Source organism: Panthera pardus, unplaced genomic scaffold (assembly GCF_024362965.1).
Source record: "Panthera pardus isolate Hobbes unplaced genomic scaffold, ASM2436296v1 HiC_scaffold_16, whole genome shotgun sequence".
Taxonomy (NCBI): Eukaryota; Metazoa; Chordata; class Mammalia; order Carnivora; family Felidae; genus Panthera; species Panthera pardus.
In genome coordinates this window covers 11,804,600-11,831,324 of record NW_026526721.1, presented here as the reverse complement: position 1 = coordinate 11,831,324, position 26,725 = coordinate 11,804,600, and the positions used below count along the sequence as shown (strand labels likewise).

Sequence of the window (26,725 nt, the reverse complement as noted above, 5' to 3'; positions counted from 1 at the left end):
GAGACCGCTGTCTTGGAGACCACCCCAAGCCCGGAGGCCGTCAGGACTCTCTCCCAGGGTCTCGGGGGCCCCTCGGCCAGGTCGCCCCGAAAAGGAGTGCTCGAAACATCTTGGTTTACCTACGGACACTCTTGCCCTTCGTTCACAGCGCTCTGCACGGAAACGGCCTGGCCCGCTCAGCAGCTTCCTCATTCCTGCCTCCCTGAACCCCCAAACCGCCCAACGCGGCATTTCCAAGGCCTCCCGCCGCAATTAGAGGACCGAGGTTGGATAACTCCTGGGCCCTAAGGCCAGTGCAAGTGCGCGCCGCATTCTTGCGAGGGTCGAGGCCTCCAGTCGGGCGTGGTCTTTCCGGAATGAGAGGGTGAGCCGCCATGGGCGGTCACTGGCGGGAAAAAGGAGGAGTGAGGAGCACAACACACTGCCCACCGCCACTCGAGGAGCGAGCGTCCGGCCCACCTCCCTCCTCGCCGGAGTCCACCGGCGCCCCCGACTCGTAGGAGGGGGAGCCCGCGCAGGGGGCGGGGCGAGCGTGGGCGGGCGGGGCGGGGGCGGGGGGGCGGGGCGAGTGCGCGTCGGGGGTGGGCGCGGAGAGGCGGGGCGAGCGCGGGGTGAGGGGTGGGAGGCGGTCGCGGACAGGAGGTGACTGTGCAGTGGGCGGGGCGAGGGGCGGAGCGAGAAGCCGCTTTTGCGCCGAGGGTTGCCTTGCGTTGTAGGGTTCTGCCCGAGGTGACCGAGGATGTGACTGGCCCGGCCGGCGGCGGCCAGCGGAGGATGTTCTCCCTCCTGGGCGCGACGACCCTGATGCTGGTTGCTGGAGCGCCGTGGACTTTGCCCGCAGCCGCAGGTGAGAGACGAGGGGTCCGGGGCTGGGGGGGGCGGGCATCAGGCTGGGCGGTAGGGGCGTTGGAAGCCTCCGCCCTTGGAGGCCGGTGGAAGGGGCTGACGTCTGGGAGACCTCTGCTCGTCCGTGGTCACAGCGCTCAAATCGAAAATCAAGAGGAAATAGTGTTCGAGGATCCTTCCACGCCGCTTGCTTGGGAGCCAGCGCACCCGTCCCCCGGCAGGGGACTCCCTCCCCGCCATCCCTCCCCGGGCTCCCACCCCCGCGGTGCTGGGTGTTCAGAGCCTTCCTGTCGCCTTCGTGTCTCTTTTAAAAATCCGGCAGCTTGACTAGAGCTTTAAAAAATAACCAGGGCTTTAGCCGCGAGCTATGCTGCTGCTCCTGAAACCGTGTCTCAATTCAGTAAACAGTTATTGAGATCCTAATGTTGCTCTCTTTCAAAGTCATAAAAATATTCATACTTTTTAAACCTAGTAAATGCAATTCTGGACCCTAGCTTCAGAAAATTATCCAACATGTGGGAGGAAATTTAATAGGGGAGGATGTATGTGTTTGGATTTATGTTAGGCTTAAGAAGATAGTAAATCATTTCTGACCATCAGTAGGCATGTGAAAAGCTGGAAGCAACCAATTGTGTAAATTGTACACGGTACAAAGGTGAAATAGACTTGTTGTCAAAAGGATATTGCTGACAGTTAATAGGACAAAATCTGAAATCGAAGGTGCTACTTAATGACTATTTCCAAGTTCTTTTCCATTTTTCAGTCAATTATTTGGTGGTCTCCCAAATGCCAAGATGCCCCTAACTTCAGGGTCTCTCTGCTTCAGCAGTAGAAGGACTGCATCCCAGAGGAAATCCCTGGTTCTACCCCATCAATGTCCTCTTCTTGTCTCAAGGCTCAGAATTGTTGGAATTAGGCTGGTCTAAACTGGAGACCATAAATGCTTTCGGATCTTTTATTGATTCCCATAAACCCAATCACTGCCCTTTGGCTGCATAGAATCCAGAAAATTACAACAAACGGGATGGGAATAAAGTTTAGAGGAGTGCAATAAGGAAAAGTAGTCTCAGTGATGAAGTCACAGAGAAAATGAATGTAAAAAAGAAAATTGAGGGAGGGGAGACTCAATAAGAAGCTCCCCAAATTAAAAAAAAAAAACATTTTCAGATGTTTTCTAAGATGCCTCCCCTTTTGACTGCATACCGTAATATCTCCAGCTGGAAAATAGAGGAAACAGTCCCAATAAAGAAAGTTCTACATGTGGACTCCTATGGTCGAAAGTCTGCAAGGAGATAATTGCTTGCCTTGAGGCAAAAGTAAAGGCTAGAAATACAGTAGGAATACATTTTAAAGCCAGTCTTTAAAAAACTGTAGTTTGTCATAACGAAAGATCAGTCCTTTGTGATGTTGAAGAAATTCCTGTGAACTCAGCATTACGCTGAGTAGTCTGAGAAATGCAGGTTAAGTATGAAGCTATATAGACCCTGCCCTTAAGGAATTTGTAATCTGATGGCAGATATGTGGGTGACACAAAGAAGCAATTGAGTTTTGTTTTTTAGTTTGTTTGTTTGTAACATCTTCTTTCAATGAGTTTTGAGGTCCTGCTAGATGTCAGGTACTGTATTGAGTATCTACTTTAGTGTGCAATTAAGCAAATGGATTCCTGCTACAACATATAAAGAGCAAGGTTAGTATGGGCCGCAGTATTTGAGCTTCAGTATTTGAGCTTCCGTGAGCTGGGTCTGGAGTGTGAGAGGAAGAAAAATTCAGGTTGGAGGGGCCAAAAGGGAAAAATAAGAAGACAGGAGATCCAACTGGGGGAAGATTTGTACTCAAAGCATAAGAAATAAAGCAGATCTCTAGATAGAAGTCCTTAAAAATAAACAGAAGAGGGGCGCCTGGGTGGCTCAGTCGGGTAAGCATCCGACTTCGGCTCAGGTCATGATCTCGCAGTTCACGAGTTCGAGCCCTGCATTGGGCTGTGCTGACAGCTCAGAGCCTGGCGCCTGCTTCAGGTTCTGTGTCTCCCTCGCTCTCTGCCCTTCCCCAGCGCATACTCTCTCAATAATAAATAAAACATTAAAAAAATTCTTAAAAAAAAAAACACAGAAGGGTTCAGGCTTGTTAATGAACACGTTTGCAAGTTCCTGTAGGGCTCGGCTGACATGATCAACATTCACACCTCTATGAGATCTAAGAGATCTCATATCTCTATCTAAGAGATACCTCTATCTCTTGATTTTGTCATGTGAATATTTGGTTTCTGTCAGTAGCTGTTCCCTTTGAATCACACCTGTCTCATTCTCTATCAGAATATATGAAGCGTGAACATAGAATGTGAAACCAAACTGAGGCTGTTACCCAGTGGGACCCTGTATCCTCTCATTGCTTCTAAGATCAAAGAAGATGTTTATACAGACTATTTTTTCTTTTTTTTTAACCTTAACTAAAGAATGCTTTTAGTGCTAAAAAATGCCAACTGTAATCTGAGACTTCAGCAAGTTGTAATCTTTTTGCTGGTAGGTCTTTTTTTTTTTTTTTTTTTTAATGTTTAATTTCTTTTCGAGAGAGCACAAGTAGGGGAGGGGCAGAGAGAGAGGGACAAGAGGGAAGGGACTTGAACTCACAAACCACGAGACCGTGATCTGAGCTGAAGTTGGACGCTCAACCGACTGAGCCACCCAGGCGCCCCAAGGTCTTTTTTTTTTAATTAATTAGTTTGTATTTATTTATTTATTTTTGTCATCATGATGAGGGCATTAATCCCCATCTCCTAGTTCACCCATCCCCCACCTACCCTCCCTCTGTTAACCACTAGTTTGTTCTCTACAGTTAATCTGTTTCGTGGTTTGTCTCTTTTTTCCTTTGCTCATTTTGTTTCTTAAATTGCACATATTAAAAGAAGGGACGCCTGGGTGGCTCAGTCGGTTAAGCGTCCGACTTCAGCTCAGGTCATGATCTCACAGTCTGTGAGTTCGAACCCCACGTCGGGCTCTGTGCTCACAGCTCAGAGCCTGGAAGCCTGCTTGCGATTCTGTGTCTCCCTCTCTCTCTGCCCCTCCCCTGCTCATGCTCTGTCTCTCTCTGTCTCAAAAATAAATAAAAACATTTTAAAAAATTTTTAAACTTGCACATATTAATGAGATCATACGGTGTTTGTATTTCTCTGCCTGACTTACTTCGCTTAGCATTATATTCTCTGGCTCTCTCCATGTTGTTGCAAATGGTAAGATTTCATTCTGTTTTACAGCTGAATAATATTCCATTATACCTACACACCACATCTTCTTTTTCTGTTCAGCTACTGACAGACACTTGGGCTGCTCCCATAACTTGGCTTTTGTAGATAAAGCTGCAGTAAACATAGGGGTGCATGTATCCTTTTGAATTACATTTTCACATTTTTTGGGCAAAGAGACATTTTTTCAAATAAAAGACAATTTTCCTTTGTTTCTTTTCTCCAGCTTTACTGAGATGTATTTGCCATATAAGGCTAACTTTTTGCAGATTAAAAAAATCTCAGCCTTTTTCCAGCTTTCTCAAATGCAGAGATATAATTAGCAGCCTCCCTGGGCCGCGAGCAATTATTGGGTTTTTGTTTTAGATTTTTGTATATGCTTTATTATATTTGAATGCATTCACCCTTTAATCAGTGATGTGAAAGGAAGACTCACGTTTTTTTTTTTTAATTTTTTTAATGTTTATTTATTTTTGAGACAGAGAGAGACAGAGCATGAACAGGGGAGGGTCAGAGAGAGGGAGACACAGAATCTGAAACAGGCTCCAGGCTCTGAGCCGTCAGCACAGAGCCCAACGCGGGGCCCGAACTCACGGACCGTGAGATCATGACCCGAGCCGAAGTCGACCGCCCAACCGACTGAGCCACCCAGGCGCCCCAAGACTCACGTTTTAAAGAATATGCACGGTGTGTATGTAACTGTGTTCTTTTTTGTTGCCTTTATTTATAGGGGGAACAAATCTAAAATCTCCTGAAAATGTAGAGGTCCACATCATCGATGACACCTTCACCCTGAGGTGGAATGGGAGCGATCCAGCTGGCGGGAACGTGACGTTCTCAGCAGATTATCAAGTGTATGTGACTCTACTGGTTGGTTTGCAAGAACCATCTGAATCATTTCGAACCATTGTAACCCTGTCATTTGCTTCTCAGAGTTGGGAAACCATAGGCTTTTCCATCTTCTAGAGGAATTTTATGTCTGTGTGATATTTATGCCTTCGTTTCTACGAATTCATCTTTGGGTGTTTCAGCAAAAGAGGTTTGGGGGATAAGGGTGGCAGACAGCTTCTGTAGACCACACTTTTCTCTTCTAGACGCTCTGCCTTCTTTGAGTACAAATTAGGGTCGGAACTTGAACGGGTCTTGACATGGGAGAGGGCCCCAAAAGGTCTATCCATGGTCTTGGGATAGGCCACCCGCACCCTGCCGGTCAGGCTTTACTATCTCCATTAGGCACAATGTTTTCATTTTAGATACAGGACCTCACATTTCCACAGACCTTGTTTCTGGAGTTTCTGTCTCCTCCCTGGTGCTAATTTCCTACGTAATAGCTGCCAAGATAATTGGGCAGGTGGGGAGTTGCAGAAGAAAGGATTACAGGAGGAACACAGCTCAGGAAGCATAGTACTTTGCTTTGGGTGTCCTGGGTGTTAAGTGATCCCTGTCCGGGGTGATCTGTGTCCAAGAAAGAGCGGCCGGAAATTGGGCGGTGAAGAAACGGGGTGCAGGACCTCCAGAACCAGGACGCTCCCACTTCAGCCACAGCCCCATCACCCTCCTTCTCCCATTGATTGTTCTTTGGAGTTTTGTTTGTTTTTTTAGGTTTATTTATTTATTTTGAGAGAAAGAGAGAGAGAATGAGCAGGGGAGGGGCAGAGAGAGGGGGCAGAGGATCCGAAGGGGGCTTCTGTGCTGACAGTAGACAGCCCGACACAGGGCTCGAACTCACGAACCGTGAGATCATGACCTGAGCTGAAGTTGGACGCTTAACCGACTGAGCCACCCAGGCGCCCCCTCCAGTTGGTTGTTAATAGAACTGTGAGATAAATCCCACAGCTTTAGTAATTAGCATGTGTGTACTTGTGCATGTGTACATATATATATGTGTGTGTGCGTGTACACACACGAACTTGTATACATACATACATGGTTTTTCTCGGAATTAATTATTTAAGAATTTATCTCTAGGGGCGCCTGGGTGGCTCAGTCGGTTAAACGTCCGACTTCAGCTCAGGTCACGATCTCGCGGTCCGTGAGTTCGAGCCCCGCGTCGGGCTCTGGGCTGATGGCTCGGAGCCTGGTGCCTGCTTCCGATTCTGTGTCTCCCTCTCTTTCTGCCCCTCCCCCGTTCATGCTCTGTCTCTCTCTGTCTCAAAAATAAATTAAAAAAAAAAAAAAAAACTTTAAAAAAAAAAAGACTTTATCTCTAGAAACTCTTTAAGTTGAACTTGGAGTTTTGTCACTTTTGTTCTTTGCTCTCGTTGAGAACTTTCTCATGAAACAACTGCTTTCTGTATAACAAAGGTCGTTTTGGATACTCTTTTTTTTTTTAATTTTTTTTAACGTTTATTCATTTCTGAGAGACAGAGACAGCGTGAGCAGGGAAGGGGCGGAGAGAGAAGGAGACACAGAATCTGAAGCAGGCTCCAGGCTCTGAGCCATCAGCACAGAGCCCGACGCGGGGCTCGAACTCACGAGCCGTGAGATCATGACCTGAGCCGAAGTCGGACGCTCACCCGACTGAGCCACTCAGGCGCCCCTAGATACTCTTAATTAAAGTTACCCTTTTAATAAAGAATAGTCATAGACAGCGCTCTTGTACTGTTGTTCCTCCGCATCCTGTTGCTTATCCTGAATTCTCCAGTCCATAATAGCCTTTTACCCTTTCTGACTTTAGCATCGAATGCATTATTTCACGGTGTTCTTATTCTACCCTGTTCTACTAGCTTTATAAATAATCGCCTTGTAAAAATATGCCAGACCACCAGTTTAAGGAGACAGTGTGGCGATGGTGTAGTGTCGTGCGTACTTGGGCCAGGCTGCTTGGGTTTAGAGCCGTCCCATGCTACCTATTCTGTCCCAGTTTTCTTGCCTGTTACGTTGTGATAATAAAAACTAATACGACCCTATATGTTTATCATCCAAACCAAGACATTTTTCGGAGTTAGAAGGGGCAGTTAATTTTAGATAAGCGAGAACAACAAACTACCACCAGCACCACCCCAGGCACGCTGAGATGGGGCACCCCTGTAATAAGGGGTCGAACTCTGAAGGCTGTTAGAAGTATATAGAACAGTTGTATGGAAGGTGCCCAGAGCACTGACATGGAGTAAATGATCAGTGGAAGTGTCGTTAATCGCAGCAGCAAACAAATATTTTTTAACGTAGTGTTTCTCAGAACATAGGACACGGGCACTGGTGATATAAATGCCGCATAAAAAAGCTGTTAGGATTCCAGTGTCTGTAGAACACATGCCAAGACATCAGTGTTTGTGACCTATATCTACAGTTTATTATGATGTATGTAGTGTTTAGTATTGATTCTTTCATTCAGTAAACACTGAGTGCCTTCTGTGCCGAATCCTCCTGTGGGCGCTTAGAATATATCCGTGAATAGGAAAGACAAAGGTGGCAGGTGATTATGTTATGACACTGGTTTTATGAAATGAGTTTTGTGTTGGTTACGTAATCAGTTTCAAATTCTATTTTGTTCTGATCTAAATACTTTTATGATAAAGTTGAGTTCGGGGTTTGTTTTTTCTTTAAGTAACATAAAAGCAGCTACCGCCGCATTAGCTCCCTCGTCTACAGAAGCCTTGGAATCAAGGATGTAAGTGCATCTTCTGGAACAGGAAAGAGGTAAAGAGTGAGAGTTGGTTAGAACCATGTCAAGACTTGGTTTTAGAAGTTTTATAAGGTCGGGGCCCCTGGGTGGCTCAGTTGGTTAAGCGTCCGACTTTGGCTCAGGTCATGATCTCACTGCTCGTAAGTTCAAGCCCCGCATGGGGCTCTGTGCTGACAGCTCAGAGCCTGGCACCTGCTCTGGATTCTGTGTCTCCCTCTCTCTTTGCTCCTCCCCTGCTCACGCTCTGTCTCTCTCTCTCTATCTCTCTCTCTCTCAAATATTAAAACAAAACAAAACAAAAAAAACTCATAAAATTTTTATAAAGTTTTCTGTTTATATTAAGAGTTTCTGGATTTTTAAAAATAGATTCTGGGGATGCCCGGCTGAATCAGTCAGTTGAGCATCCAACTTGATTTCAGCTCAGCTCATGATCCCAGGGTTGTGGGATCTAGCCCTGTGTCGGGCTCCATTCTGAGTGGGGAGCCTGCTTAGGATTCTCTGTCTCTGTCTCTGTCTCTGTCTCTCTGTCTCTCTCTCTCTCTCTGCCCCACCCCCACTCTTTCTCTCTCAAAATAAAAAATAGATTCTGGTGTGGAGAAGTGTCTCAGGAATGGTATCATTAAATGCCAGCTCTAACCTCACAGCTCAGATGAGTAAAATAAAAAAGGGAAACCGGCCAGGAATGAAGCTTTCCACATGCTAGTGTATGTTTTTGGCAGATTTTTCAAAGGTTTCTTTTTTGAAAAATGAGATAGACTTGTATTGGGGTCCTCAAAGAACTTATGTGGATAGATCACCCCTGGAGTCTGTTGTCTTAAAGCATTTTTATTTCCATGTATTTCCTTTATTTATTTATTTATTTATTTGAAAGAGAGAGAGAGAGAGCACACCCAAGTGAGCTGAGCGTGGAGCCTGACACAGGGCTCAATCCCACAACCCTGGGATTGTGATCTGAGCTGAAATCAAGAGTCAACTGCTCAACCACCTGAGCCACCCAGGTGCCCCTTAAAGCATTTTTTTAAATTTTTTCTTTTTTTTTTTTTTAACGTTTATTTATTTTTGAGACAGGGAGAGACAGCATGAACGGGGGAGGGTCAGAGAGAGAGGGAGACACAGAATCTGAAACAGGCTCCAGGCTCTGAGCTGTTAGCACAGAGCCTGATGCGGGGCTCGAACTCACGGACTGCGAGATCATGACCTGAGCCGAAGTCGGATGCTTAACCGACTGAGCCACCCAGGCACCCCCTTAAAGCATTTTTAAAATGAAATCTACAATATTCTCCTTCCCTCCTCGTCCCCCTCCCCTCCGAGGAGCAGCTTAGGCTGGAGCCATGAATCCATCTTGACAAAAATGCTTTCTCACCAGATAGTTCCTCTGCCTGGTTGAAGGTAGACAGGGCTTCACATAGGCAAAAAATTTCGAAACCTGGCAAGTTTCCTCTCACCTTCCCGTCAGTCTCCTCGGTAGGTCAGGCAAAGTGACATGTGGCAACATGACCCTTTCCCTTTTAGGCCCTCCTTGCCAATTTGATTTCTTCCTGTTTTTTGAAGAATCTAATATTGATCAGTTCTACTTTTGAATGGACTAAATCCACTTCAAAGAATTTGTTAATTTATGTTAACATTTTAAGTTCTTTGTCTCTAGTGATGTAGCAGGATTACTGCAATCAGCGAGCCAAAGGGACAGTTTGGTCTTGATGAGGGCAGGGGAAGTTACCAAACCATGCTGATTCTGAGGTCTTTCTTTGGTCTGGTAAATCTATTCGTAGGACAAGTTTAGAAGGGCGTCTTCGGGGCGCCTGGGTGGCTCAGTCGGTTGAGCGTCCGACTTCGGCTCAGGTCATGATCTCACGGTTCATGGGTTCAAGCCCCGCATCGGGCTCTGTGCTGACAGCTCGGAGCCTGGAGCCTGCTTTGGATTCTGTGTCTCCCTCTCTCTCTTCTCCTCCCCTCCTTGCAGTCTGTCTCTCAAAAATAAAAATAAACATTTAAAAAAAAATTTTTTTTTTTAAAAAAAGAAGGGAATCATCAAATCCAGTTACCAAATTTTCGATAAGATCCAGAAATACAAGGCAGTTGGCCAGAAGTCACACAGCTATTCTTGACAAAGTTCGCTGTTACCTTACGTGTTATTTCTTTCTCTGCTTTTTTGAAATCCTTCCTAATACAAACCGTCACAAAATTATAGAACCATAGTAAAAAATTAACTCTGTCACGGGGTTCCTGGGTGGCTCAGTCAGTTAAGTATCCAGCTCTTGATTTTGGGTCGGGTCTTAACCCCACAGTCGTGGGATTGAGCCCCACACTGGGCTCCGTGCTGGCAATGGAGCCTGCTTGGGACTCTCTCTTGCACTCATGCACACGCGCTGTCTCTCTCTCTCTCTCTCTCTCAAAAAAATTAACTGTCAGAATTATTCCATTTTATAAATAATAACTTGGTAGATATGTATTGAAAAAGTGCAGAGTTGCAGAGGAAAACGTTAACAGGACCTCAAATAGGAAAAAAATAACTACTTAGACCAGCTTTATAATGTCAGTAAACAGAGACTGTGTTTAACACTTGTATTTATGTGTTTTCTTATGCATTTATTTGCCTTTTTATTTTAAAGACCCAGAAATGATACTTGGCTAAAATTGCCTGGGTGTCAATCTGTTACTAGTACCAAATGCAACTTTTCTTCACTCAAGCTAAATGTTTACGAAAAAGTCAAATTGCGTGTAAGAGCGGAAAAAGGAAACGAGACTTCTCCATGGCATAACGTTGACGCATTCGCCCCATTTGAAAAAGGTAAGAAGTTGCCAGCTGAATTACAGTATATTCTTCATTAAATCTCACTGCAGCAGCTCACTTCGTAAGCCTGTTCATTTGCACGATGTGAAGTCTCCCATTAAAAAAACAAAAAGAAAAAAAGCGGGCCACCTAGGTGACTCATCGGTTAAGCGTCCGATTCCGGCTCAGGTCATGATCTCGCGGTTCGTGGGTTCATGCCCCGTGTCGGGCTCTGTGCTGACAGCTCGGAGCCTGGAGCCTGCTTCCAATTCTGTGCCTCCCTCTCTTTCTGCCCTTCCCCTGCTTGCTCACATTCTCTCTCTCTCTCTCTCTCTCTCTCTCTCTCTCTCTCTCAAAACTAAATAAATACTAAAACAAAAAAAACTCCCAAGAATGATCTGTATCCCTCTCTGCACTTCTCTGCCTGCCGCTCAGCCTGCAGCCTTCTACATCAATTCCGTCCCTCATCACTACACAAAACCACTCTCGTCCAGTACCCTGGTGACGTCAGCGCCGAGTGAGTCCCCAGCCCTCTTCTAGATCTCCAGGGCCCTGCTCCCTCCCAGCACTCCTGCGCATCGGATCCCTCCTTTGCCACTTTGTTCCGGCCCCCCTGACCTTTCAGTGCCCCACTGCTCACAGGGCTCGGTCCTCGCCTCTTCTCTTTCTACGCTCATCCGCTGCTAATCTGGCTTTCGAGCCCATCTGTATGCTCTTGAGAAAGGCCCACGCTTACACCTCCAGCCCCACTCTTTTCCCCTTGCCTTTAGACTGGTATCAGCAGTTCTCGAATTCAGCATCCCTGCGTAGATGCCTGGGGGTCATCTGGCCAAAGCTCTTGATTTCCTCCCCCCAAAACCTGCTCCTCTAGCAGTTTTTTCCATCCCTTCTAAGGACAGCACCTATTTATTCGCTCGCTCCGGCCAAGAGTCTTGGAGTCCTCCTTGGCATCCTGCCTCCAGCCTGCCAAGGAATTCTGAAAGATCAACCTTCAGAGCATGTCCCGAATAGGATCCTCTGTCACTGCACCCCACCCCCCACCCCCACCTGGGCCAGCCTTCACTAAGCCACTCCCACTGGCCACTTGAACTTCTGCAGTAGCTTCTTCCCGGCCTCCCTGCTTCCTCGGACATTAACTAGGATGATCTTTCCACAATGTAAATCACGGCGGCATGGCTCTCCTCGGATCTCACCCCGACACTGATTAACTACATGAACTAGGAACTACTACGGGGTTCTTCCTTTGTCATCTGGCTCCCAGCTACTCCTCTGATCTCCTTTTCAACCATGCAGCCATTCAAGCCTCTTCATCATCTCTTGCAAAGGGGGAGCACATTCCCACCTCGGAGGCTCCGCACTTGGAGCACCCTCGGGCAGGAATACCTTTTCCCTACGTAATGTGCATGACTGCCGCCCTTAAGTGACTTATGCCTCTGAGCACCTGTCTCAGAGAGGCTTTTCCGGACTAATTTACCTAAAACAGCCCTTGCCTCCGTCCTCTATCCCTTTATGTCACTTCATTTTTCCGTATAGCACACCACATTGTATGTATTCGTTTATTTGGGTGTTTGGGCGTTTTTTTGGGTTTTTTTGATTGTCTTTTTCGTTTGTTTGTTTGTTTTGTTTTTTGCCATATGCCCCACTGAAACGTAGGCTCTGCGAGGGACTTCTCTGTTTGACTATGCCAGGCACATACGAAGCACTTAGAATTATTGGCCAACTGAATGTTTTGACCTTGTGTTAATGAAATTGTTATAATAAATACGTTGGTCTTTTTACAGCTCAAATTGGTCCTCCAAAAGTACATTTAGAAGCCGAAGATAAGGCAATAAAAATAAACATCTCCCCACCTGGAGCAAAAGATGGTGTCATGTGGGCTCTGGATAGCTCGAGTTTTACATACAGCTTAGATATCTGGAAAAACTCTTCAAGTGCCGAAGTGAGCATGACTTTTACCTTTGTTCAGCAGAAGGGCAAAAGGACATAGATCTGTTCCAGATTTTGACTGTATACTTTTTAACAGCAGAATTCTATTTGTTTTATTATAGATAAAGACTAAAACTGTTTATCCCAGAGACAAAATTTATAAACTCTCACCAGAGACGACTTACTGTTTAAAAGTTAAAGCAAGACTTCTGCCGAGAAAAATTGGTGCCTATAGTCCAGTGTATTGTATAAAGACCACAGGTAAGGAGGAAGTTATACTTTAGATTCAGTAACTGTATGTCCGGATGGGCAATCTATTAATTGTGGCATTTTTCCCCCTTGGGTTGCTGGAGGTTATATGATGGTTTAATAGATGTTAAAACAAAAACATTATCACTGCCGTTACATAAGGGGAAAAATGTCACAGTGTTTGGGATTGTTTTTGTCTCAAGTCCAGAGGAATGAAAATTCTGCCTAAAAGTCTAAATAATTTCTAATGACAAAAGCTGATTTTTATTCGCTCAGAATCCACAAAGTAGCTGCCAGAGGAGCAGTTAGTTTTCCAAAAAGTATACCTTTATAAGTGAAATGTTCAAATGTGAAAGCATCCTGATATATTTCATCAATGACATCTTGCCAGTAATTAAGGTCCGGGGTTAGGAGCTTAGATTTGTTTGTTATTTTGATCGTCAGTTTAATATGCTTTGTTTAATATGCAACACAGAAGGATTTAAAGTTTTCCTCTCCTGCCTCCTTTCCCCTGGTTCCGTTTATTAGTGACAAGCGCTGCTCTCATTTTGTACATATTCTTTCCTGCCTTGGTCAGGGCTCGTGTAAGCATACGCACAGACCTACAGTTTCTTGGTTTTGGCTTTCAAAATAAAAAAATTGGATCCTGCTAGATCTGTCTTTCCACTTCCTCGTTTAACCTAATGCACTGAGGATCTCTTTGTGCGTGAGCACATACAGATCTATCGCATTCTTTTAAGTGGCTGAACCATACTGCATTGTGTGAACATATACCAGAACTCACTTAGCCGTTAACCCCGTGATAAAATGTAAGCCTTTTATTTTCTTTGCCGTGCCGCTAAGAATTCTTACCATACGTTATCTCCCTAAAGTAAAAATGCATGCTTTTCTGTGTAATCTTTGTCTTCTAGTTGAAAATAAGCTGCCTCCACCAGAAAACGTTCGAATTGATGCTGTAAATGACATCTGTGTTCTTAAGTGGGATTACGCATCTGAAAACATGACTTTTCAAGCTCAGTGGCTCCAGTAAGTCCTAGTCCGTTAGTTTCCTTTTGCACAGTTTATTTTGCACAGTTCGTTATGGTTCCTTTCGTTCCACTTCAGCCCCCCACTGTTCCAGGCACACGTGCTGACTGATGGAGACGCGTTACCCTGTATCGGAAACGGGATGTTTAATACCGGTTCCCGCTCTGCCGGTAACTGACTGAATGACACTGAGCTAATCCCTTACTCTTTTGGCCTCACTCTCCTCATTTGTTGTAAGATGGGCACACTCTCATAATATCTCGAGTGCCCACTGGCTCTTTTTCTTTTTCCTAAGTATGTGTCTCGTTGTGTGTGTCATTTCCCCATTCTGCCATACTTGACCCATGACCCTGACCTGTTCTTCGGAACTCGCTTTTTCCGGGAGTCCTTGAAATGATCTCGGTCCAGCCACTCTGCCTTGCTCAAGTCAGCCTTCCCATTTCCTTGACGACTTCATTAGTTCTGACAGGTGTTTTTAGTGATGACTTCAGTGGGAAACGGAGAGAGCCGGGGAGAACTGTGTTCTCGCCGACACTGGATGACGTCTAGGCGCCGCAGAAGTGGGCCGAGAGAGAACCGCACGCGGTTCACGTTGACCGGGAGGTTGTAGGGGATAAAGAGGCAAATCAGGTGGAAGGAGAAGGGGGCCGTAGGGGAGGAAAGGGATGGGAAAGAAAGCTCTGTTTAGAGCAGAGGGATAGAGGGACCAGAGGCAAGGAAAGAAAGAGCCAGGAGAGAAGCGAGAAGCAAACAGGGCGAAGGGAAGTGGATACTGACTCTGCTGGACTTTCTCTGTCCTTCAGTGTTGGTCGTGGAATAGAAATGTGCCCCCGTGCCTCCATGAGTGCCCATGAACCCTCAGACGGACCAGGAAACCGTGCGGTGGCCTTTTGTGTTCACTTCCCTCCCAGCAGGATGCTGAATGATAGGGCCACAGACGAGAGAGGGATGGAGGTTTCCGGTGGCCCGTCTCGAATTGTCTTTTGGGTGCTTGGCCCACTGTACAAAGCCCGCAAGGGACTGTAAAGGGGCAGCCGAGTACGGCCCGTGGTTCCTGAAATCCAAAGCGGGTAGCTGAGGTTGCATAGCAGGGTGTGATTTGGGGCTGAGGAGTGGTGTACAAATTAAAAGGTGACAGAAATCGAAAATGCGAAGGTGCGAGTGGGGCTGGAGAGGCCAAAGGAGCCGCGTGGAGGGGGAGGAGATGTGAACAAGGCCTGGATTGGTGAACCACATGTTTTAAACTGGACGAGACGGGGCACATTAGGCAGAGCTACACCACACGGGAAGCTCAGGCTGCGAAGAGATCTAGAACTAGGTCAGCACGCCTGGGTGGCTCAGTCGGTTAAGCATCCGACTCTTGATTTTGGCTCAGGTCATGGCCTCACGGTTTGTGAGTTCGAGCCCCGCATCGGGCTCTGCGCTGACAGTGCATAGCCTGCTTGGGATTCTCTCTGCCCCTCCCTCCTCTCTAAATAAATAAACTTTAAAAATAGATGATAGATAGATAGATAGATAGATAGATAAAATTAGGTCAAGGTAAGGGGGAGGTACAGTTTTCTATTGCTCTGTAACAAATTACCACAAATTTAGCAGTGTAAAGAGGGCTGTTACCTCCACTGACGTTGGGTCAGGGGACCAGGCCTGGCTTGCATGGTCCCTCTGCTCAAGGGGTCCCAAGGCAGCAGTCAAGGTGTCATCTGGGGCTGTGGTTTCATACAGCCCTCATAGAGGCCCTTGGGGTCCTCTCCTACACTCATGTGGTTGTTGACAGAATTCATTTCTCAAAGCTATAGGACTTGTGGTGACCTACTTCTTGGAGGCCATCAGGAGAGAGAATCTCAGATCTCTAGACCTCTTTTCGGGGGCTTGTTTGATGAGGCAGGTCCCTCAAGCTTAGTGTCATTCAGTTAACAAAGAGTCTGCTGATTTGGGACCTTAATTTCATTTGCAAATCCCTGTATCTTTGCCATATAATGTAACCTACTCAAGAGTTCATGGATTCTGCCCACACTCAAGGGGAGGGAATAGATAGGACATGTGCACCAAGGGTGAGAATCTTGGGGGCCATCTTGGAATCTTGCCTACCACGTGGGAGAAGACCCGCGTTGGGAACAGTTGAACCTTTGGTCATGGGAGAGAAATGGGAGAGAAAGTTGAATAGGTAGGATGGAGTAAGATAAGCTTAGCCTCAGACTGCCCTCTAGGCATTTGGGTGCTGTTCAGAATTTTACATTGAGGGATAGGTAACATGAGGTCCATATTCAAGGAGGGTGAAGGTTGCTGCATTATATGTGATGCAGTGAACCATTGAAACCCCAAAGACAGGAGAACCAGTTAGGAGGCTATTGTAGTTCCAAGCTTGAACTGGGATGCTTCGAGCCGTTGGTTTCTGAGCAATTTACTTGACCTCCCCAGGCTCAGTTAGGTGCCCACATTCTGTTTAGACTTGCTCTTATCACCCTGTGGTGTACATCTCCCATTATAACAGGCAGCCATTGGGGTGTGGGTGGATGTTTCACAGCTGGTTTTCCAGAAGAAAAAGCCTTATTTTTAATGTTTGCCAGTTTTCATGATGTAAATGCTCCCACTGTGGTCACTTTTTTTTTTTTTTTCTTTTTACTGTGTTCACTTTCAAGCTTCCAACATGATGTCATCGAACATGGTGTTGGGAAGAAACACACAGCAAAACTCCATTACATAGTATGTCCACCACATAGATACAATAGGCGTGAATAGCTTTCAGCACAGATAATAAAATATAGTCAATAATTAGGACAAGAGGACTTTCGAGCCAGGTTGTCTGTCACCTGTGCTTCTGACCCACCAGCTACAAATTTAAAAAAAAGACAGAAAATGAAAAAAGAAGAGAAGAGTTTTGAGTATTTTTATTTTTAATGCAAACTCTTTGTAAGCTTATGCAATTTGATCTTTTTTTTTTTTAATATCTTATTTACTTTTTGGGAAAGTGCAAGTGGGGGAGGAGCAGAGGGAGGGGGACAGAAGACCCGAAGCAGGCTCTGCACTGACAGGGTGACAGCAATGAGCCCGATTTGGGGCTCGAACGCTCAAACCGGGGAGATCATGACCTGAGCTGAAGTGGGACGCTCAACCCACTGAGCCACCCAGGGGCCCTGCAGTTTGATTTTTAATAATGGCTTTCAATAATGGGTTCGCAGCATTGCTGACTATTCAACAGCTGTTTTTGTGTGCTGGCACTGGTCAGCCCCGGCACACCCATGCTTTATCACATTCTGGAACAAGGTCTTCGGTTCTCTGCGTCGTATGGACGTCTCTGACACCGTATTGCGAGACACTGAGGGTGGGGACTGTTTACCTCTGTAACCTTAGTCCCTAACAGAGTGTCTAGCATATTATAGGTGTTTCATAAATACTTATTGAATGATCATGTTTGTAATAAAAAAAATTTTTTTTTTTTTTGTCTTAAAAGTGCCTATTTTAAAAAGATTCCTGGGAACAACTCAGGTAAATGGAAACAAATGCCAGGCTGTGAAAATGTCAAAACTACCCAGTGTGTCATTCCTCAAAATACTTTCCAGAAAGGAATTTACCTTATCCGTGTCCAAGCATCTGATGGAAATACCACATCTGTTTGGTCTAAAGAAAAAAGATTTGATGCTCAGTTACAAAGTAAGCCAGTAGTTTTTCCTCCGGAATGTGTTTCTCTGATTCGATGCAAATTCTTAACGCTGTTTTCCTGAGTCCCAAGTTGAGCATCGTGTCTGTACATTTTTTTCCAAGGTGTCCTCGTTCCTCCAACCATTAATGTGAAACCCACGAATGATGTTTCCCTGCGGGTCTTTATCGGCGCTCCAGAAGAGTCTGAAAACAAGTCTGTGAACCAGCATTACTCGCTAATTTATGAAATCATATTTTGGGAAAACACTTCAAATGCTGAGGTAAAACACACACACACACACACACACACACACACACACAACAACAACAACAACAAACTATGTGGTGCAAGTTTGTAATGTAGGGCTGTAAATGTGATTTGGGTAAACAAAGTTTGAAGTTAAAATTTTGGCAAAATTTGTAAACTCTAATAATGTTAGCATCTTTCCATGTTTTGCGTGCTAGTTATGGATCATCTGCGTCTGGGCCCGTTTGTTTTTAACACTCAGATCCCTGAGCCCTTTTACTACTCAAATCAGAATCTCCAGGGGTAGAACTCAGGAATTTGTGTTTTTAAAACGATTCCTGGGTACTTATCTAAACCAGGGTTGCTCAATGCTGTTGACCTTTGGATTGGATCATTCTTTGTGATCAGGGTTGTCTTACACATTATGGATGCCAGGATCATCCCTCCCAGTCAGGACAACCAAAAAAACCTTTAGATGTTGCCAGATATCCATTGGAGGCAGGGTACCTCTGAGGAGGTGAAGAATCTTAGATGGTACAACGGTTTGTGGCCCTCCAGGAGGAAACCATGCCCCCAGAGTTCAATTTCGCTCAACAAACTCAATTTCGTGGCAAGGGAAAGATTAGAAAACAGTCCTCTAAAAAGGCTCATGAGCTGGGGGACTCATGAAAAAAAAAAAAGGCTAAGAAACATGGGTTTAAACACTAAGATTCAAAAACCATGGGCAAAGATAATATACAACATCAGATAATCCACATTATTCCTAGATCTCTTTTCCCTGTGGAATTACAGTCAAGGACTCAACCTTTAAAAATCTTAGGCAGTCGAGTGGGGTGAATTCTGTAACTTGACTTCATTTTCAGTTGGAAATCTAAGAAGATTCCAGTGACTTGGCTGCTTTCCTTTTAACTATCTGAACACACTGTAACCAAAGCATAATTTAGTACACTGAGAATTACGGTCAGTTCTCAGTTATCCCTACATCAGGAAAACCTAAACATGTGTCTTAAGCCACCAAATTGTGTAACCTTACACAAGGTGCTTTACCTCTGAGATTTTGTTTCCTCTTTTGTAAAGTGGTGGTAGTCATAGTAACTACATTTTTTTTGAAAGGATGTTTATGTTTATAAGGTTTAAAATGAAGCAACATCTGAGGGGTACCTGGCCAGCTCAGTCGGTGGAACTTGTGACTTTTGATCTTGGATTGTGGTTTGAGCCCCATGTTGAGTATAGAGATTACTTTAAAAAAATTTAAAAAAAAATTTTTTTTAACGTTTATTCATTCTTGAGAGACAGAGACACAGAGCAGGAGTGGAGGAGGGGCAGAGAGAGAGACAGGGAGACAGAATCTGAAGCAGGCTCCAGGCTCTGAGCTGTCAGCACAGAGCCTGATGTGGGGCTCAAACCCACGAACTGTTGAGATCATGATGTGAGCCGAAGTCAGACGCCCAACCTACTGAGCCACCCAGGCACCCCTTATTTAAAAAATTGTTTAATCTTTTTTAAAAATTTTTTTTAATGTTCTTATTTATTTTTGAGACAGAGAGAGACAGAGCATGACTGGGGGAGGGGCAGAGAGAGAGGGAGACACAGAATCGGAAGCAGGCTCCAGGCTCTGAGCTGTCAGCACAGAGCCCGACACGGGACTCGAACTCACAGACTGTAAGATCATGACCTGAGCTGAAGCCGGACGCTTAACCAACTGAGCCACCCGGGCGCCCCTAAAAATCTTTTAAAACGAGGCAACATATGAAAATACCTAGCACATGACTTGACAGATAGTAGAGATTAAATAATTTCACTGGCCATCTTGTCCTGTCTGGCCAATACGGCAGTTATTACACTCATGATAGCAACTCCTATTTATTGAAAGCTTATTAAGCAGCAGGTACTGTGGTAAGTCATTTACGTCAACCGTCTCAGTCATTCTTCCACAGAACAACCCTGCCAGACGATCTGATTGATGAAATCATTCAGCAGACACTTGGGATGGAGTGTCTGTCCCTTATTCCTTCCCTGATTGATGCGGAGCTTTCGACAGTGGAACGTGGCTGGGTGTGATGTGAGCATAGTTTGGCTCGGCACTCAGACTTCTCTCATTTGCCAGGAGGGAACAATGCTCCACCTAGTTTCTGGTCCAAGGAGGATGAGGGACTCGTGGAGGAGACTTAAACCTGACCCACCGCCTCCATGAGGGCTCCCCAGCCAGTCAGAACATGTTGGGGGGGCGGAATAAATGTGTTTTCAGCCACGGGACGTTTAGTGTTATTATGTAACACTGCACGTTACTTCGTTGTCCTTGTTTCGTGATGTTGTTACACAATATTATGGTGGCCATACCTGACTACTACAGGGAGACGCAATAATTGTCTTCGTTTTACAGATCTGGAAATAGGGCAGGGAGAAATGAAATAACTTCGCCAAAGGCCACATAGCTATACATGATACCTTAATACAGGCAGTTTAAGGCCAGAACCCCCCACTCCTGAGCAGAGGAAGTACAATGGCAATTAATCCAAATCCACGGGTACTTATAAATTAGAGTTGTCTTAGGACTCTATCTTACTCTTTTTTTTGGAAGCAGCATTTTTAACTTTGATTTGGTTCTGATGTGTCATCCAAAACAAATTTATATTTCTTAAATGCACTCCAACTAAGTGGTTAGGAGGCGCCAGTCCTAGACTGGATATTTAGAGAATTCAGGAAAGTGACATTCCCTATCTGATTTCCTAAGGTAACTAAATTTTATCAATGATCTCCTTATATTTTTTATAGAGAAAAACTCTAGAGAAGAGAACTGACTTTACTTTTCCTAACTTGAAACCACTGACTGTATATTGTGTCAAAGCCAGAGCACTCACTGAGAATGAAAGGTGGAATAAGAGCAGCGTTTTTAGTGATCCTGTGTGCGAGAAAACAAAACCAGGTCAGAATCTTTCATTATATCTTAAAAAAAAAAATTGTTTTAATGTTTATTTATTTTTGAGAAAGAGAGAGAGAGAGAGAGAGGAAGACCGAGTGTGAGTGGGGGGAGGGGCAGAGAGCAGGGCAGACTCAGAATCTTAGGCTCCAGGCTGTGAGCTGTCAGCACAGAGCCCGACGCGGGGCTCGAACCCATGAACTGTGAGATCGTGACCTGAGCCGAAGTCGGACACTTAACCAACTGAGCCACCCAGGTGCCCTTGCTGTATCTTTTTTAAAAATGTAACTAGACTTGGGGCGCCTGGGTGGCTCAGTCAGTTAAGCATCCAACTCTTGATTTCGGCTCAGGTCAATGATCTCACGGTTTGGGAGTTTGAGCCCTGCCTCAGGCTCTGTGCTGATGGCATGGAGCCTGCCCGGGATTTTCTCTCTCTCCCTTTCCCTGTACCTCCCCTGCGTGCTCTCTCTCTTTCATCAAAATAAACAAACTTTTTTTTTTTTTTTTTTTTGTTAATGTAACTAGACTGGGGCGCCTAGGTGGTTCAGTCAGTTGAACATCTCTTGATTTTGGCTCAGGTCATGATCTCACAGTTCATGAATCCAAGCCCCACATCGGGCTCTGTGCTGACAGTGTAGAGCCTGCTTGGGATTCTCTCTCTCTCGCTGTTTCTCTGCCTCTCCCCAGCTCGCTGTCTCTCAAAATAAATAAATAAACTTTAAAAATAACTCAATTCACTGAGATTGTAAAATATTTCCTTTTTCACTACTTTAAAAGTATAAAGAGAATATTTTCTTCATGAACTACATGAATCAAAAGTAGACCTTCAAGTTAAGTCTTTCAGTTTTAGAAAATATTTTTCTTTTCTTTTTTCTTTTTAATGTTTGATTTTTGCGAGAGAGACAGAGCACAAGCAGGTGAGGGGCAGAGAGACAGGGAGACACAGAAACCAAAGCAGTCTCCAGGCTGTGAGCTGGCAGCACAGAGCCCGATGCAGGGCTTGAACCCACAAACCACGAGGTCACGACCTGAGCGGAAGCCAGACGCTCAATCGATTGAGCCACCCAGGCACCCCTAGAAAATATTTTTAATGCACAGTTCAGTGTTTTTGAATGTGTTAAATTTCTTCCAGTACCCACACAATTAATTGCTGTTACCAGTTACTCTTTAGCATTTAATAAAACTATTTTTGACTTTTTTTTTTTTTACATCATTCTTAATACGATTATCATGCAGAAATCGCTTCAGTAGCTCAATTGTGAATTTTGTTATGAGGGAATGGTGAAGTCCCATGTTGTATTTTCCAGTTCCTAGTGTTGACTTGTAGATACTTACTCGTCACAGAATGGTTTTAATCAGGCCAGCTGTGTGTTACAGAAATGCTAGAGAATACTTGGCACGTTGGGAGCCACATGTCAACGTGGCCTCCTTCACTAAGCCTCTCTTACTTCACTGGCCAGGCCACCATCTTTAAACGGACATGGGTTGCCTGCAGCTGCTGTATGCTCAGTGTTACCAGAAGTATTTCTAAGGGCGTATGGTTGCATACATTTTATGTTTCCTTTCACGTGGCCACGTGTTATGCGCACACAGTGTCAGCACTATTAACGTGTTTGCGTGTCAAAACTTATGTTGAAGCTAAACATCACTTATTTCTGTTTTAGGAAGTACTTCCAAAACGTGGCTCATAGCCGGGATTTGTGCTGCCTTATTGTCCATCCCGGTCGTCACTTACGTTCTGAAACTGTTCCTGCGATGTGTCCGTTATGTGTTCTTCCCATCAAGTACACCTCCTTCCACGATAGATGAGGTATGTTACTCTTCTGTGTCGCCAGGTGGATTTTTCTTAAAATGAACGGGAAGTATATTTCGTTTCAACAGAATCCATACTTTTTTCTTGTTATGCAGAAACTAATACAGACTGGGCTGTTTTCTTCAGCTTTCAGTAAATTGGCTTTAGAAACAGCCATTTAACATCACATAACATGGACTGGTAACATGTGTCCGTCATCTCCTATTATTCTGGCAGTTTGGCCCCTGTGGCATTTGTTTTACCATTGAAAGGCTTGGCAAAACATAAGAGACCCTTAAAAACTGAGAACCAACCGAGGGTTGATGGGGGGTGGGAGAGCGGGGAGGGTGGGTGATGGGCATGGAGGAGGGCACCTGTTGGGATGAGCACCGGGTGTTGTATGGAAACCAATTTGACAATAAATTTCATATTAAAAAAAAAAAAAAGAAAGAAAGGCTTGGTAGTCACCAAAAGCCTACCACATTGTCGTGAGTTGCACAAAGTGTATTCTGTAGATGACCTCACAGACAGGGAAATAAGGAGAATGAGCCTCCTCTCGCGACACCTCGCGGGTTCCTGTTTGGCACACCTGTGAGGGGAGCCGATTTAATGAAAGCACTCGATGATCAAGGCCCAAGCGCAAGGACCCGGCCTGGGGATGGTGGGTTCGCCTAGGTGGGCTTCAGGCTGCCTGCCTCGAGAGGGTCGTTCGGGGCTCCGGCTTTGCAGCTCCAGAGACGTGGAGGCGAATTGTTGATCAGCCACAATCTGTCTGCACGTTCACTCTGTGAGCTCCAGCCGATCACTGAAGAGAACCTGAGCGAGCGCCCTTACGGGGTAAAATTTCCAGACACCCTCGCCACGATCCCAGAGCACCCCCCTTCCCCCCATTCCGTCCTCTCCCGCGCTCACCGGGCCCCTGACCCTAACAGTGCTCAGATGTACGTGACCTCACAAGTGGCCGTGTTCTAAACCTTAGACTGGGGTCGATAGGCTCTTAGCTGACTGTTTTTTCATATGCACGCCAAAAGACAGCTTTTCTCGGTACTGGATGTAGGAGACGGAAGCTAGGTGATTAGTAGGAAACTGTTAACTCTTTTAAACAACCTGTTTCCATTCCTCCCCTTCTTTAAATCAGTATTTCTCTGAACCGCCACTCCGGAACCTCCTCCTTTTCACTTCTGAAGAGCAAACTGAAAGGTGTTTTATAATCGAAAATACAAACATTATCACCGCAGTAGAAGAAACTGAGCAAATCGGTGAAGATCACAAAAAATACAATTCCCAAACCAGTCAAGATTCGGGAAATTACTCGAACGAAGACGACAGCAACGACAGCAAAAGCGGCGAAGACTTCCCGCAACAGGAAGCCGAGTGACCGGAAGCGAGCGCTACACCCTCCAGAAGTTGCGTGGGAGGCACGCCGGAAGTGCGAGCTGCGCCGCTTGGTCCCTCTGCTCCGGCTTGCTGGGGAAGGAAAACATCCCCGGGTCGTAAGTCCTAAAATACAGGCAAGCACGTGACAGCGGTATTTGCAAACAGAAGAACACAGATCGGGACACACGTTCTCCGTATTCTTTCCCACGTGTGGAGCCGTGACCGAGGGTGGTTAATTGTGTTCCTGTCGGGTAACACGGTCACCGTGCTGCCTGTGGCCGCGCGTCACCCATTCGTTCGCCATCCTCCATTCCCAGTGTGATAGCTCAGGATTTTTCGGGGAGCAATTTGACACTCTTGTAGGCCCTTGGGAAATTTCCTTAGAAAAGCCGGGTTCCGTTACCACTGGTTTTCTGGAAAACAGCTTAGTCCAGAAAACATCTGCAGATGCCAGGAATGGGATCCATAACATTTTCAGGGGACTTCTCTCTGGGTATCCCCGAAACACTGGCTCTACATCACAGTTACCTCTCCCTTCTGTGGTTGAGGCTTCAAAACAGGTAATCTTTTGCTAGACATTAACACTTCCCGATTCAGAACTTAATTCACAACTTAGTAGAACAGTAGCTTCTGAATTCGCAGCCACCGAAGTTACAGAGAAAGGGCAAACTGTCTAATTAGAGAAGTTAGGATTTTTTTTAGCAGAAGGAAGTATGTAGAGGTGAGCCAGGTGTATGCAGGAAGGCTTGAGACCAGAATTTGCTACCGATAGAGTACGAAGTAGAAGATAATTCAGTAGGAGGAAAGCAGGTGACTTTAATGTAAAATAAGAGTAATGTGTCTAATCAACTTTTAATTATTAACGTGCCGTGTGGTCGCTTGTTGCTAGGCTCGTGTGCCATTTTTTTTTTTTTCCTTTCTCAGTTTTATTGAGATGTAATTGACCTGTAACTTACCTGTGTCGTGTTTCAAACCCGCCCAGCTTCTCTGTGTCGTGTGGCTGTGTTCAGGCATCCCTTCCGTTTCGTTTTCGTGTGCTCAAGAAAAGGGAAATGTATTGCCGAGGTGAGGAAGAAAATGTAACTGGAAGGAAAACCTAATTTTAAGAATTACATGTTTTCCAAAGGCCACCTAGAGTTTATATTTAAACTATTCATGGAGATCCTTCCATTAGGAAGGAAGTCTGGGAATTTTGGTGGCCTCTGGAGGGAGAAGAGATGGGAGTGACATGGTGCGCTGGGACATCCGTAACCTAAGGCCAGTATTGTGTACGCGGTGGTCCCCACGGAGGTGACAGGTTCATCCGTAGGGAAGAAAAGGTTGAAGGCGGCTGCCCTGGGGAAGGCCGTACACCTGCACGTCATGCGCTCTCCGGGACCTGCCATCCAGGCTGCGGGCAGAGTGCCGCGGGGGTCAGGAAGGCCCCGGAGTCCCTCTGAGACACAGGCCTGCGCTGGGGGGATCCCTGAGGTGACCCGCACACATTCGCCTTTTGATCTTTCTGACCGGAGACATTTCCTTGCAGGCAGACCTTCTGGGTTGGCCCTCTATTTGTAGAGGTGATAGGAACGTGTTCGGACACCCTGTCCCCCACCCTGCGGCTTTCATGCCGAGCTGATGGCGACGGTCCCGGCCAGCACCCAGGCCCTAGATTGACCCCGGCAACAAAGCTGGGCCCTACGATGTGGCAGCGTGCGTCTTCACCTCTGTGGTGTTGAGTGAGCACACGTCTCAGCAGCAGCGGCAAACACAAAGCTGCTCAGTTTTGCCCTCGTTGTCTAGACCTGAAAATACAGTTCCTTTCCATTCCGCATCATGGTCTGCTTGTAACACAGCCAGGAGGTGCTTCCTTGCAAAGTGAGGAGTATTTTTTCCGAAGAATAGTTTGCTTGGAAGTATCGTGTCCTCGGGGGTGCCGAGAAAATGCCTCGTGATTACAATATGGATTGTTCTTGGAGAGGCTGAATGTAACCTGAGAGTTTGTGTAAAAGATCTGTATCATCGCAGCCAGAAATCTTTATTATAGATTAATAGCCATTGTAAGTAGTGCCATGGGTCCGTAAACACATACCTTCACGTTTGTATTTACCCTTGCCCTCACATATGATGTGGGCCATATCCCATTGTTAGGACAGCCATAAACCACTTACTAGTGTAGATTCTAATTCGAAAATTAGCAATGCTGCTCAGAACTATGCATCTCAGAGCATTTTAGAATCTGACCAGAAATTTACAACCGGTAAAGTTATTTTTTTAAATAGAATTTGCAGTTTGGGGGCGCCTGGGTGGCTCAGTCGGTTGAGCGTCTGACTTCGGCTCAGGTCACGATCTCGCGGTCCATGAGTTCGAGCCCCGCATCGGGCTCTGTGCTGACTGCTCAGAGCCTGGAGCCTGTTTCACATTCTGTGTCTCCCTCTCTCTCTGACCCTCCCCCGTTCATGCTCTGTCTCTCTCTGTGTCAAAAATAAATAAACGCTAAAAAAAAAAAAAAAAAGAATTTGCAGTTTGTTATCTTTTTCCCAGCCTGTGACCTTTAAAGCAGCCCCGGATTGCTCTTAAGAATTCTGAGTGTACAAAAACTTTCCTCCTTCCCCTCTCCTTCCTGTGACTCCCCTGACATGTTACATATTTGTTTTTCATGTGGTATCTGTCTGCCCCCATGAGACCAGAAGCTGTATGAGACCAGACTTTCTCTTACTCATTGCTGTATCCTCAGCAGAAAATAATTATCTAATGTGTGAAATCTACAGTTTGAACCACGTGGGTGCCTCTGACAATGTTTGTATGTTTGTTGAGTTTGTTGGAAGGTCATAGCCATGTTTTCAGTGTTTCTTTGCCGTAAACTTGCATCCTTTATTCATGTTTTTGTCTTTAAACCCTGTTACTGTGAACAATTCTATATAATAAACACTGGGGCCAGAAGTCTTCAAGTTTGTTGTTGTCATGTTTAGACTTAATAAACTTTCATGTACAAGGGCGCCTGGGTGGCTCATTTAGGCGCCCAACTTCGGCTCAGGTCATGATCTTGCAGTTTGTGGGTTCGAGCCCCACATCGGGCTCTGTGCTGACC

General features: G+C 45.5%; 1 protein-coding gene across 1 annotated transcript; it reads left to right on the top strand.

Annotated features, from left to right (window-relative positions):
* The first annotated feature begins 374 nt into the window (after positions 1–374).
* On the top strand, positions 375–26,585 carry IFNAR1 (interferon alpha and beta receptor subunit 1). Its single transcript, XM_019420226.2, has 12 exons — positions 375–381; positions 617–847; positions 4,815–4,938; positions 10,319–10,497; positions 12,261–12,418; positions 12,528–12,666; positions 13,566–13,680; positions 17,132–17,331; positions 17,443–17,600; positions 20,342–20,492; positions 22,151–22,296; positions 23,417–26,585. The coding sequence occupies exons 1-12, from the start codon at positions 375–377 to the stop codon at positions 23,654–23,656; spliced, it is 1,848 nt and encodes a 615-aa protein (XP_019275771.2). The 3' UTR covers positions 23,657–26,585.
* Positions 26,586–26,725: the final 140 nt, after the last annotated feature.

Excerpts from the sequence above, each read along its gene's own strand:
- IFNAR1 (XM_019420226.2), top strand. Across the intron at positions 10,498-12,260 it reads ATTCGCCCCATTTGAAAAAG|CTCAAATTGGTCCTCCAAAA; the intron begins GTAAGAAGTTGC and ends GTCTTTTTACAG. Across the intron at positions 17,332-17,442 it reads ATTTGATGCTCAGTTACAAA|GTGTCCTCGTTCCTCCAACC; the intron begins GTAAGCCAGTAG and ends TTTTTTTCCAAG.